Below are 13,913 nucleotides of genomic sequence, written 5' to 3'. Positions count from 1 at the left end.
AACTTCTATTTTTATGGGATGGAAGGAGTAGTAACTTATCATGTAACTATTTTTAATTTATAATGTTAAATAAAACTTCAAAAATACATGAAAAACTAATTTTCTACAATAGCCCAACCCATTTTACCAAGTAGGCTGATATCTCGACCAAGGTAGCAAATTTTGGAATTTTCACAAATCTTCTTGTAAAGATTGCAGAGACCTCTTTCATAAATAGAATTCGATTAAATCAATAATATAACAAGTAAATCTTTCCATGCATATGATATATGTGGAAACTCTTCTTATATAATGAGACTTACTATAGTTTAACAGAAATACTACAATCAATACAAGCTTATTTACAATTATGCTTAACCCGGATTTCTAATAGCTAACACTATACTAGAAGCATATTTCTAGAATTTGGCTAAAGCTAACATGGCAAAAACTTCAAAAGATAACTCAACCCAAAGGGGGAAAGGGGGAAAACACTCTCTAAGGATGTCTTTTTTAAGTTCATCAACTGATCAAAGTCTTAAGTGCTAGAAATGAAAATGATACTCCCCTGTCCCTTTAAGTGATTCACATTCATTTTTTGGATGTCCTAAGCTAAGTGAGTTATTTTCATTTTTACACTTCTTCTCTTACTTTTTTCTCTCTACTTTTTAATTCTTTCTACTTAATTAATAAAACTTCACTTTCTTAAAATCCGTGCTAAAAAGTAATGCTTCACTTAGTGAGGAACGGAGGGAGTACTACGCATTTGTATAAGTAGAAAAAAAGGCCTAAAAGCTAGATGAGGAAACTACAATTTGAAGGCGTAAGCATTTAGGGAACAAAAGAGTGGCTATATTTTAGGGATTACTTCTAGTTTGTTAGGGGAGCTTGTAAATATGAATCCATGACTTTGTTTTGATAGATTTCCATGTTTTGGTTCTTGTCTATGTGTTTATTTCAATCCGTGTTGGGTTTTGCTAGCAAACTTAATCCGATAAAGGCCTTAACTTCAATGTCTCTTTAACTTGGAGTAGGGAGCTAACATAGATAAGGAACCCTAGGCTAAAACTGATCAGGGGATAGTCCGGGATGGATCTTATGTGTTGAACGTTTGTAGAAGCCAATCTCGAGCTTACTATGCGACTGTAGGAGTGAGGGGTTGGTGAGTAGAGCCTAGGAGACGTGATCAGCTTATCCTAGGTGTAAAATTCCACGATCAGTGATCAGCTGCGTGAGAGCGTAAAATCAACACGATCCCGATAAATATTGGAAAAGGAAAACAGGCTCTATTCAGGCCTGGTAAAATTCGCTTTAAGACTATCTCTAACCATTTGCACTAAATTCAAAATTTACACAATTTTTTAGTTTTTTTCTCACAAATATTTGCAATAACACCATATTTGGTATTGTTTAAAAAAATTTAACAAAAATGAGTTTGAGTTTGATGTATGATTGGAGAAGATTTGAACATCAAAACTCATTTTTGAAGTATGGTTAGAGACGTCTAATATTTGTTAATATAAAAATGTTTTGGGTGATCAAGGATGGATTTGGATCCCCTATTGTACTACTCTACACAACAGAGGCTATTGTTCCATATACCCTAATAATTAAATTATAATGTTAAAATATTGTTTTTGTTGATTACTCCCTCCGTCCCCCATTAAGAGTCACACTTTTCCATTTCGGTCCGTCCCCAATTAAGAATCACACTTCATTTTTACCATAAATAGTAAGTAGTCCCACATTCCACTAACTCAATTCACTCACATTTTATTATAAAACCAATATAAAAAAATGGGTCTCACATTCCACTAACTTTTCTTTACATTTCTTAAAACTCGTGTCCGGTCAAAGAGTGACTCATAATAGGGGACGGAGGGAGTATAAAATACTACTCCCTCCGTTCGACAGTAATAGAGGCATTTCATTTTGCACACTCGTTTTGAAAAAATAATTATAAATAGTTAAAGTGAAGAAAAAGTAAAGTAAGAGAGAGAATATTATAGATAAGACTTTTCTCTACATTATTCTTTCTCTTACTTTACTTTTTATCCATTTTAACTATTTATAATTATTTTTTCAAAATGAGTGCGCAAAATGAAATGCCCCTGTCACTATGGAACGAAGGGAGTATTAAATTGTACTATGAAACACCAGATCCAAACCGATCAAGGAATCCATCTGTGGCAGCTAAAAACGGCTTTTAAGGCATTCTTGTCCCCATTATTTGGGATTGTTCTTTCTTCAATTTCTTACTTTAAGCCTTAAGGCTTGATTCCTGTTTCGAGCAATCAATACAAACATCATCTTTTCACAAAGCAGTTATATTCATGGAAATATTCTTTAACTCAATTGTTGGCATTTTTATATTCATGGAAATATTGATTACTCAATTGTCGTCGTAGTTGGTTCCCAGACATTATTTATTCAACTGTTAATACTCCCTTTATGTAATTCTAAGATTCTAAGTGGAACAATTTTTATTTGAACACAAGATTTTATATAGTGATAATTCATTAGTTAATAGAGATGAGTAGTTTTTTATAGTATTCCACATTAATTATTTTATATATTTTTTATTTATTTTCTCATTTGTATATATATTTTTAATTGTAAAATCATAAAGTAATGATCATTATAATCTAAAAAATTTAAATCTAAATACATAAACAATTTTAAAATTATATTTCTATTTTTTAAAGGAATATATTTCTCAATTATTTCAACGAGCCAATACTATCGTCGTATACAACAATCGTAAACAATTTTGGACTCCCACTATAAATATCCCGCTTCCACCACTGTCTCAAAGCATTGTGATTCTCCAACCCCAATGACGGCAATGACCTAAAACTGCAACATGATATGGCAATTTTAGTGTCATAATTTTTTTATTGCTAAAGTGAATTGTATAAATGACAACAGAAATGATCTAAGTAAAATGTGTTGGGGCCAATTTATAGTCGGCATAAACTTGCATAGTTATGAAATTAAAACATGTGGCTCATTACTCAGCTCCACTCGGACTTCACGCTGTCCATTTCCATATTTCGTCCCTCTTTCAAATGTGTGGACACTATCAATTTCACACACAATATGAGATCACCATTTAAACAACAATATTATCACATTTGATTGATAGCGACCCTGTTGCCTTACTATTGTATACGCCTACGAGTTTTAATACTGTTCCTTATAATAATTGATTAATGAGAAACAAAAATAATTTGGATAGAAAATCTTGTTTTCGTTCACTTAGATCCAACGATCCATATTTAGAGGATAAAGTAGGAGGGTATTATCGGACTCCCTCTCTAACTTTTCCCTCCTTTAATTATTTATTTATTTTTAACAGAGTATCAGAAAACAGAAATTCTCTCCGATCCCAAATCCCAATTTAACCGCTAAATTGTCCTTTTTCTCTTTCTACCTCAGCACTCAGCAGCAATGGCGGCAGCGGCAGAGGACCATTCTCTCTCCACTCCCCTCCTCTCCTCCGACCAGCCCCACGTCATCGTCACAGTCCAAGACGGACCAGATCTGCCTCAACCCGAAACCGATCTATTTCAATCGGGAGATGACAATCGCCGCAATCCCTACGCGTTTATCGGGGCCCACGACGAATTCGAGGTGCCCGGATCCTCCACCATCGACCCCTTCCGCAACCACACCCCAAACGTCGAGGGCTTCTACGAGTGCCTCAAGATACTCATCTGCTTGCCTATCGCGCTGCTCCGCCTTGTGCTCTTCGGCCTGTCTTTGACAGTCGGCTACTTGATTACTCGCCTGGCGCTGTGTGGCTGGAAGGACCGGCAGAATCCTATGCCTAAGTGGCGCTGTCGGCTCATGTGGGTCACCCGCTTTTGTGGTCGGGCTATCCTTTTCTCCTTTGGGTATAAAGCTCTTAACTTTACTAGCTTCTTTTTAAATTCGCCAAGATTTATGTTGGGAGTAGCAGTTTTATATTTCCTGTGTTGATTTACTTACAAATTGAATTGCTTACTCTTTCTATGGAGCGCTGGGTATGCTTGTTTTCATGCTCAAGATTCCGTGACGATTAGTTCTTTGGGAAAAATATTAAATATTTTAATTGGGGAAGCATCACAAATTATGAAATCAGAGTGATGGATAGGATTGATTTTGAGCTAGCAGTGTCCTACTTCAAAATGAGTTGTCCCCGAATAGGTTTCCTATTTTAGAATTCCGTGATAAAAGGTTGCCAAACTTCCTATGTAACCCCCTTTCATCAATGCTATTTTTTTGCTTTTTAAGTTTTTAACTTGATACTACATTAGTAGTGGTAATAGTGAAGTTGCCCACTTTCTTGAAGTGTGTTTTAGTGGAAGGGGAGACTTATATAGTACGGATGGAGTAATTAATAGTAGATGTTGTCACTGTCAGCATTCCGTTTAAGTGACTTCAGTTTTAGTTTATTCAGAAACTAATTGTTGTTTCTTTTGCATATTTTGTTCTGCAGCTACCATTGGATAAGAAGAAAAGGAAAACCTGCTCCAAGGGAAATTGCTCCTATAGTTGTGTCTAATCATGTATCATATATTGATCCGATTTTCTTTTTCTATGAATTATTTCCCACCATAGTGTCTGCGGATACACATGATTCAATGCCTTTTGTTGGGACCATAATCAGAGCAATGCAGGTATGATTGTAATCTTTCTCTGATAAGTCTGTATAAATTTTTAACAATTTATAATTCCAATAGCTCTTACTTGTCTTCTTTTTATTCCGGTGTTCAGTCGGGGAAGCACATGTGTTTCTCAGGATGAAATCTTTTGTTGTTTAGTTAGGGTTTATTCATTGCAATATAATCATGCTTGGTGCCATCATATATATTATTAATCATTATGTTTTTCCTGCATTAGGTTATTTATGTTGATAGATTCTCGAAGTCATCGAGGAAGCATGCTGTAAATGAAATCAAGGTAGGAAAATCCCATATGCTGTCATTTATTGTCTTTAACCGAAACAAATACATGAATATCTCTCTTATAATTGTTCTTGGTTAAAAATGTATTTACTTTCATTTATCTATATATAAGCTATTTGATACAGAAATGTTCTTTAAGGACCTGAAAACAGAGAAAAGCTTCATGCAATCGGTTTCCTCGTGTGCTTTTATTTCCTGAGGGAACAACAACCAATGGCAGAGTTCTTTTATCATTCCAAATTGGTGCATTCATTCCTGGCTATCCTGTTCAGCCAGTTGCTGTTCGTTACCCCTATGTTCACTTTGACCAGTCATGGTAATGCCAGATTTTTTTTTTTCCATTGGATATGCCTCTTCATTTCTTTTTGCATGTTCAACTTCATATTTGTGCCATCTTTTACAGGGGAAATATCACACTTGCCATGTTAATGTTCAGAATGTTTACGCAGTTCCACAATTTCATGGAGGTATGTTTCTTTGTATTTGATTCTTATATCTGTGTACTGTGTAGTAGTTATCCCTGGATTATTATCTTTTCATAACTAGACGATAGTGCCTAGTGCTACTGCTACCGCTAACAGGCCTAAAATAATTACAACATCAGGCATTTCCTTTTATGATAATCGCAAGGAGTACAATATACTGATACTTTCATACCATTCTCCTGTCATTATTCACAGGTAGAATATCTTCCGCTTGTTTATCCTAATGAGAATCGGAAGGAAAATGCAGTTCATTTTTCTCAGAGGGTGAGCTATGTCTAAATTTCTGTATGGATATGCTAGCTCTCATTTATGTTAAACAGCAGTAACCCTGAATACTATTTTAGGTCTAACTTCAATCATGCCACACTCCAGTTGCCTGTAATTAGCTATCGATTTGGTTATTTCCCAAATTTCTGAAACTTTGTTGATGCTTAATGTATGTCTATTTACTAGAACACATACCATGACCTTGAATGTGGCTTCTTCGTCTTTCTTTTGTTTTTTCTGAGTATACAATATACAATTGTATAGCATACAAATATTGCACTAATACTTCATTTAATTATGTTATTCTTAAGTGTGCTTGACCTAATGCAGACTGGGCGTGCCATTGCAAGTGCCCTCAATGTAGCACAGACGGCTCACTCATATGGAGACTTTATGCTTCTTTCTAAGGCTGCTGAGTCAAAGCAGGTTGCATATTATTTTCCAACGCTATAAAATATGTTTGTCTTCAATTTTGAAGAGAATATTTCAAGATTATATGTTGAACTTTAGTATGATAGTTTTACAAGTGCTCTTTTTTGTTGGAGTTTATGACTGGTTTCAGTGCCTTAAATATTCAATGTGTTTTAACTAACTTAAGTCCTGAGACCTAAGATTGTGAATGTAAGGACTGTTGGCCTTAGTCATCTATAGTAGTAGTATGTTGGCCTGCGGTTTGGTTAAATTTGGCCCAGAAGTCCAGGTCTCCGACTTCTTGTATAGACCATTGATTTTTTGGCCTTTGTGTTTCTCAAATTTATTTTTTTGTAAATAATGGATTACTGTAATTACTCATTATCAATTTAGTTTAGATTTGGTGGTATCCTATTTCTTCTGCCTTTACATTTATTTGTTAGTTATTATTAAATATGCTTGGTTTATTTGTTCTCCATCTAGTCAAAGCCTGTTTGATCATATGGAAAGTGTGCCCATATGAATGGTTATTCACAATGTTGATTTTCTTTTTGTGCAAATTTGAATGATCCATTGATAGTATATGTTTTTATTTTCTTTTACCAGGAAAACCCGTCGCTGTACATGGTAGAACTGGGCTGGGTACAATCGGTAAGTTAAATTGGCCTTAACTAAGTGTTAAGGAAATTAATGTCTCCTTTTGCATTGTACAATTGTTTTGAATGTTGGGTCCACTGCTAATATCATCCCAAACATGTTTGAAAAACAGTCGAAGAAGAAATGATGTTTAGAGCTAATTTGATGTGCTTAGATTCAATGTCTACATCATTTAAATTCTCTTGCTGTAGTGCTTTGTGTTTAAAGAAGGAATCTGCATTGCACAATAATGGAGGGAATTCACCATTCCAGTTTGCGTTTCATGAATGACTGCTGGTATTACGTAAACATTTTAATGGTACTTCACAAAAGTTTGTTGCAGTAGCTTCAAAACAGATGGAACATCACCCTAAGTAATTAGAATGGATGCCCGAAATTTCTTCTTGTTTCCTGTCCCTCACCCATAACCTGTTGCCAGTTGCCACATCCTCTACAAAAAAAGAGCAAGAAATGGAACAAGAAAGAAAGATGAATATACTCCCTCTGTTTCCTAAAAATAGGAACTTTGGAAAACAGCACGAGTTTTAATACAAAGTTGGTAAAGTAAGAGAGAGGAAGAGAAAAATGGGTTAATTAAAAAAGAGTGGAGAATAAGTAGTGGAAGTAGTGTTAGTGGATTGTGGGGTCCATTTCCTAAAATGGAAGTTTCTATTTTTAGGAAAAGGATCAAAAAGGAAAGAATTTCTATTTTTAGGAAACAGAGGGAGTAAATTTTATTCCTTTCTCATAGTTTGCTTTGAACGTTGAGTCTTTGATCAGCAAAAGTTATCCACACTTTGCAGAAGTCTCATAACAATGTGTACTTGGTATAAACTATAATGGCAGCTCTACCCTCCCTTTTGTTTTGCTTAATGGCTCTAGTGAAGCTCAGTAACCATAAGCTGGAAATATATGGGTTACAAAGTAAATTCTATAAAATATCCCAGATCATGCAACTTTGTTATAAACTACTTGTAATTCTTTTGATTTATTGTATCACTTAACTGCAGTCGTTGCATCTGAGTGTTGTGGAAGCAGTTGAGTTTTTGGAGATATTTCTGTCGATGAATCCAGATCCCAGGTATTCCGAAATTTTGTTCTGTTGCATTAAATATATCATTTTATAGTTGCTTCAGTAAGAGATTCTTTCTGCATTTTAGCTGGGTCCACCTCTAACACACCTTGTAATGCACTAATTACGATTAAGAAATGCATAAATCATTTTGCGTACTTCCAATTTTACCCGAAGTTGCAATGTTGAGCTTCATCTTTCAGTTTTTTTAAGATGGAATTATCCAGGAACCTCATAACTTCCTATGAACAAATTGGCAAAAGTAAAAAAAAAACTACTCCTACCTTAAAAAAGGGTTTTTTTTTAGGTTCTATCTTGTAGTCAGCTGTCAAGGTCTCTGGCAATGGATTTTGGGCTTGGTTAACTCTTATCTATTTTATACTCAAAACATGGCGTGAACAGGTCACTGTCTATACTTTGGTGAAGAAGAGAGTATGTTTTTTTTATGATGGTCAACCACTTGCATGTTCTATGAAATTAAGATGATCATGCAACATTTATAACTTGATTCTGATAAAATTTTATTTATTTCAGTGGGCTTGTTGAATTCCGTGATTTTCTAAGAGCTCTGAGACTGAAACCTTGTGGTCTTTCTGAGAAGGTTAGTTCTAAATGTTTCTGAGTTTCTCCTTCATGAACTGTTTTACCTCTTTTCATGGTGACTTGGTGTTTCCGACTGCATCCAAAACGACAATGATGGATGTCGCAATTTTTTATGCTATTAAAACATGGGTGATAGCCCCCACCCCAGTGTAGATTTTACTGAACAATTTCCTTGTTATTCTGCAGATGTTTGATTTTATTGATGTGCAGAAGATGGGTAAAATAACATTTAAGCAGGTAAGTTTGTTATAGAATGCTCATAAAATTTGTTAATATGGATATTTGCAACAAACCAGTACTAGTGGTTTTCTTTACCAACCACACGTAGTATCTCAATTAGCAGGTTTTAGAAACCTTAATATCTAAAAGAGAAAAAAATGGAAGCAGTTCAATAAAACACAAGACCCACTTAGGAACAATAATGTATGTAGTTTAGGTATCCTACTCTGGCTTTCTGGTTGTACTGGCTCAACAAGTGAAGTTTTTGCTTTTAAACATTTGAACGTACTATGTATAAGTTGAAACTCAGTGAGATGTGTATTTGTTTGCGATGTTGTATCCTGTTCTAGATGTTTCTGACATTTGAAATGTCAGTTCTTGCTAGGTTCAGCCCACATTTTGAAGCAGCCTCTGTTTCGGAGGGCATGTGATGTGGCATTTGGTGAATGTGCAACAAGTGGGAATGATCATATTTTGAAGCAAGAGGTTTATAACTATATCTGGCTCCCTTTTGACGCTGATTCTTAAACTGTCTTGTGACTTTTAGTCTGAGATTTTCCCTTATCCCCTGTTTTTTGTTATTTTGACAGTTACAAGATGCAGTTTCACTATCAATTCCAAGCTTAAATACTGAGGAGGTTAGTTGGGTATTATCTGGCATTAATCCTATCAAGAATCTGGACCCTCTGACTTTTACACATTTAAAAATAATTTGTTTTATGGTAAAAGGTTGAAATGTTCTACCTACCCTATTAATCTGCCACTTAATTAACATATCTCCTTAGATAATTGGGCATTTTAGTGTGGACAACTATGCTGCGGACTAATAAGGAAATGAGTCATATGACGGATAGTTTTATTTTCTTATTTTCTCAGACTTGTTTATTGTGGTGTATACAGATTCATGGGCTTTTTAGGTTGTTCGACGTGGATAATGACGATAGGGTCAGCAGGGACGATTTTATCTCCTGTTTGAGACGGCATCCTTTGCTCATAGCACTTTTTGCACCCAAATTGCTGCACAGAGGTTCGTCCATAGCTGATCAAAATTTAGTAGAGGAAGTCTTGTAACGACTCATCCATCCGGAGAGTAATGCTATTGTTTTATTAGTGGTTATGCTATCTACAGAGGAGACTGTAATGCAGCCCTCATAGTCAAATTTCCTAAAATTTTGTAACCTTTATTTGTGAGAAGAGCTTTTTTTTTTAAAATTTTATTATGGCATAACAGTGTCTGTAAATTTGGCATGTCTTAAGGAATTACTGTAAAGTAGCAGAGCAGATGAGATTTGATGGGGGAGAATTAATGTTGAAATTGGTGGACAAAAATGGTGTAATGGTGGTGGAGCCCTTGGATCATTGTTTGCTACCAAATGCCATAAATTTTGTTGTCTCTCCAAATGGGCCAACTTATTATGTTTGGGAATTGGTGATGGTAGTAGTGCTGTCCTTGGATGTGTCAGCCTCTATAAATCTTCTTCATTATTAAGCGTGTACTGAAATAGTTAATTAAAAGAATTTTCAAACATGTTTTAACTTTTAAATATGGATTTCGTCTTTATGCTTGTAGTCAAGTTTATTTTGAGCATGGCACAAAAATGAAATTAAATTTACCAATGTATAAGTATCCTTTAGTTGACCCAATAGCTCTACAGAAATTATTGCGTGGGGAATTTAACTCTGCTCTTTATAAATAGCTATTGAGATCAGTTCGAATGAGTTATGTCATTATAAAATTATTTGTTATTAATACTAAATTTATTTTTTTATAAAATAAAACCTTATTTAGATTATGGTATTAAAATAGTAAATATCCAATGATGCTATAAATTTATGAGGATTTTTGGAAATGTAGTAAATTATTGTTAGTTCATATTGAAATGAGCTTGACCTATCTTACCTCAACTCTAGCACATTTTCTGCTTTTTAAAACACCCAACCCAACATAAAAAAAAAAGAAAATACTCCTGGCTATGTAACCATGTCTGACGAGCAAAAGAAATTAGGTGAAGCTATTTATCATATTAATAGTGAACTTCAAAAATGGTCCCTGGACTTTAAAAATATCACCAGTAGTTCCTGGACTAAGGGTTAATATCAAAAACGGTCCTTTTGCACTGTTTCGAGACGAAAATGCCCTTTTGAGGGATTTTGGGGGGTTTGGGCAATTTGGTCTTTTTACACTTTCAACATTTTAAATCTGATATTTCAGTCATGTACTAAATCTGATATTATTCAAAATTATCATTCTTCTTCCCTTTTGTCATCCTTCACTTTGTTTCTTTATTTCAATATTAGATTTAATTTTACAAAATTAAATTTTAAATTTCAGGTTTTAAATATCAATAAATTTTTTTAATTATAAAAATTAATAAATAACAAAAATTAATAGTCATGATCAATATTTGATAGTGTCTAATATTTAATCAATAAGATATGACAACGCCTTAGTTTTAATCAATATTTAATAGGTTTAATCATAAATAGATCATATAACACGATTTATTCTGAAATAAATTGCATCTAATGCAAGACTAATATAATTTTCGTTTATTAATTTGAAAACAATCAAAATGACTAGAAAATTTCAACTAAAATAATCCTATATAAAATTTTTAGTCAACTTCATAATATTCAATCACAAGCAATTATAACAACCGAACGAAGGCTAAATAGAATAACTCTTATTTTTCCATCGTGATTAATATTATCTTTCTATACTTCTTCAATTCAGCTGAATATTATATTAAATAACAAAAAATAATAGTTTTAATAAATATTTATAGTGTCCATGAATTAATAGTTTAATTAAAAAAATTTATTGATATTTAAAAATTAAAATTTAAAATATAATTTTATGAATTAAATCTAATATTGAAATAAAGAAACAAAGTGAAGGATGACAAAAGGGAAGAAGAATGATAATTTTGAAATAATATCAGATTTAGTACATAACTGAAATAATATCAGATTTAAAATGTTAAAAGTGTAAAAAGACCAAATTGCCCAAATCCCCAAAAACCCTTCAAAAGGGCATTTTCGTCTCGAAACAGTGCAAAAGGACCGTTTTTTATATTAACCCTTAGTCCAGGGACTACTGATGATATTTTTAAAGTTCAGAGACTATTTTTGAGATAAACCTATAATTCAGAGACCATTTTTTAAGTTCACTCTATTTTTAATTAGTTGTTACTCTACACAGATTGACTCAATTATAGGTATAATGCTCTTCTATAAATCCCCCTCTTCTCCCATATTACTATTATCACAACTTAAAACTCTTTTTCGATTTTCTTCTTATGTTATTCTAAAATCTCCCATAACTCTCAACTTATTATATTTTTTTTAATTCAAGTAATATGTATATCAATAAATGATTTTAAGAGTATCTCAGAGCAAATGGCTACCTCCAAAACACTCAAAATCCCTTCGACCCACCTTCGTTTCAAATTCCAACCGATCCGGCACACTCGACGTCTACCAATTCCGGTCCGATCTCATTCATAGCTGTCTTGTATCATCGCCCCAACTACTCATGATCTTCCTGAGGTCTTCAAACATCTGAATGGTGGACACCTCCAACAAAAAACGAATGTGTTTTAGGAGAAATTTATAGGTGCAACAAGGTACACCTCAATAGGAACCCTCAAGCACACATATCATATGATTCGAGATCATTACGATGAGGTCGACCTCAACCCGAGTATCCAAAAATTATGTGTCATCTACGACAATTTGAAAAAGGAATGGAGGAGTGGCAAAAACGACATATATATTTTTAGAAAAATTATGATGTCACCTGTTAAATGGAGAATAATATGCCTTTCACTTACGTTTTGACATGGAAGAAGATTCAAATTGACAGGCAATAAAGAATAAATAAAAAGAAAAAGAATAAAATACGCATCCGATAACCAATTCTCCACCTGTTTCGAATGAAGATGCATGTGTAATTAAAATAGTGATATGAATGCCTGTGTAAACGATAAAGGTAAAAGGACGACCGTTGTATAATGCGGATTTAATCAACAAAAAATTAAATTTTTGTATTGTCTTTTCATAGGCCATATTGACTTGATCCAATTGGAATGGAGCACATGAAAAACGATAAGAGGCCATTGTTTTTGTGGTTTAGAGCATCTCCAATGCCGGCTAGCCGATTCGCGTCGCTAGCCGAATCATTGCAGCAGGCCAGCCCAAAATCGGCGAAAAAAGCGGCGTGGGCTAGCCGATCGCGTGGCGCTGGCCGATGCGCTGGCCGCCATTGTGGCGTGCCGATCGGCCAGCGCTATTTTTTAATTTTTTTTTTAATTTTTGAAAAACTATATAAACACGATTTTCTCTATCTCTAAATTTCTGTACAAGAGCAACATCTAGCGATGGACAACAACAGCTAGCCCAATACAAAATTAAGACCTAAAATAGAAACATGTCATAGCGTCGGGCCGGGGGCGGTGACCCCCTTTCAGCTAGCGGCAAACTATAACGGATTCAAGGCATACTAACATTTTTTAATGTATTTTTTTAATAAATTAGTGAGGAGTAGAGTGGTGCGGTGGCTCGTGTGTGAAGCCCGGATTTTTTTTTATTATGTAATTTTTTTGATTTTTAGTTAATGTACTTTTTTTTATTTAAATAAAATTAACGAATTTTTCCCGTATATGTGTCGTAAATTTAATTCCGTATTTTGTGTTTTTTTTCTTTATAATGTAAGTAATTTTTTTATATCTATGTACCTTTTTTTAATGCAATTAATGAATTTTCCCGTATATGTCTCGTAAATTTAATTTCGTAATTTAATCATAATTTTAATTCCGTAAATGTAGTATTTTTTGAATTATTTTTATTGCGGCTGGCCTATGGCTGGCCTAAATCTGATGTGGCAGGTGGATTTTTAGTACTGTTGACGTGACAGGAAGAGAGAGTGACTGACCTATGGCTGGCTTATTTGCATTGGAGATGCTCCAATTTCTCATTTTATCATTTTCCCCACACACACGCTACTGTCGGTCGCTGATGGGATGAAGTCAATAATTACAAAATTTATTCTTATTTTGGTATACAATAATTTCTTGAACACACTTTAATAATTATACTAATCTCGAGAGAGACACTCAGACAACAACTAATATTTAGTAGAAACATGCAAAAGACTGTGTTCCTTATCTAACACTTGAATTTTGTAGGAATAGCAATGCAATTACACTGGAAAAACATCGAGAGTGTATTGTTTTAGGGAAAAAACCGATTATTGATTACATATCTTTTATATGCATTCAAACTTGTCCAAAT

The 13,913-nt window shown here is 34.0% G+C and overlaps 1 protein-coding gene across 1 annotated transcript; it reads left to right on the top strand.

The window, feature by feature from the left end:
- Positions 1-3,305: 3,305 nt before the first annotated feature.
- On the top strand, positions 3,306-9,833 carry LOC125195695 (lysophospholipid acyltransferase LPEAT2-like). The gene is made up of 14 exons (XM_048093861.2): positions 3,306-3,875; positions 4,460-4,640; positions 4,864-4,923; positions 5,081-5,244; positions 5,332-5,395; positions 5,609-5,677; positions 6,011-6,106; positions 6,698-6,742; positions 7,738-7,808; positions 8,334-8,400; positions 8,589-8,639; positions 8,997-9,107; positions 9,212-9,259; positions 9,522-9,833. The coding sequence occupies exons 1-14, from the start codon at positions 3,430-3,432 to the stop codon at positions 9,690-9,692; spliced, it is 1,644 nt and encodes a 547-aa protein (XP_047949818.1). The 5' UTR covers positions 3,306-3,429; the 3' UTR covers positions 9,693-9,833.
- Positions 9,834-13,913: the final 4,080 nt, after the last annotated feature.

The sequence above is a fragment of the Salvia hispanica genome, chromosome 4 (genome assembly GCF_029641045.1).
Source record: "Salvia hispanica isolate PSC_SH4W2 chromosome 4, Shi_PSC_v1, whole genome shotgun sequence".
Classification (NCBI taxonomy): Eukaryota; Viridiplantae; Streptophyta; class Magnoliopsida; order Lamiales; family Lamiaceae; genus Salvia; species Salvia hispanica.
This window is presented reverse-complemented; position numbering and strand designations above follow the sequence as displayed.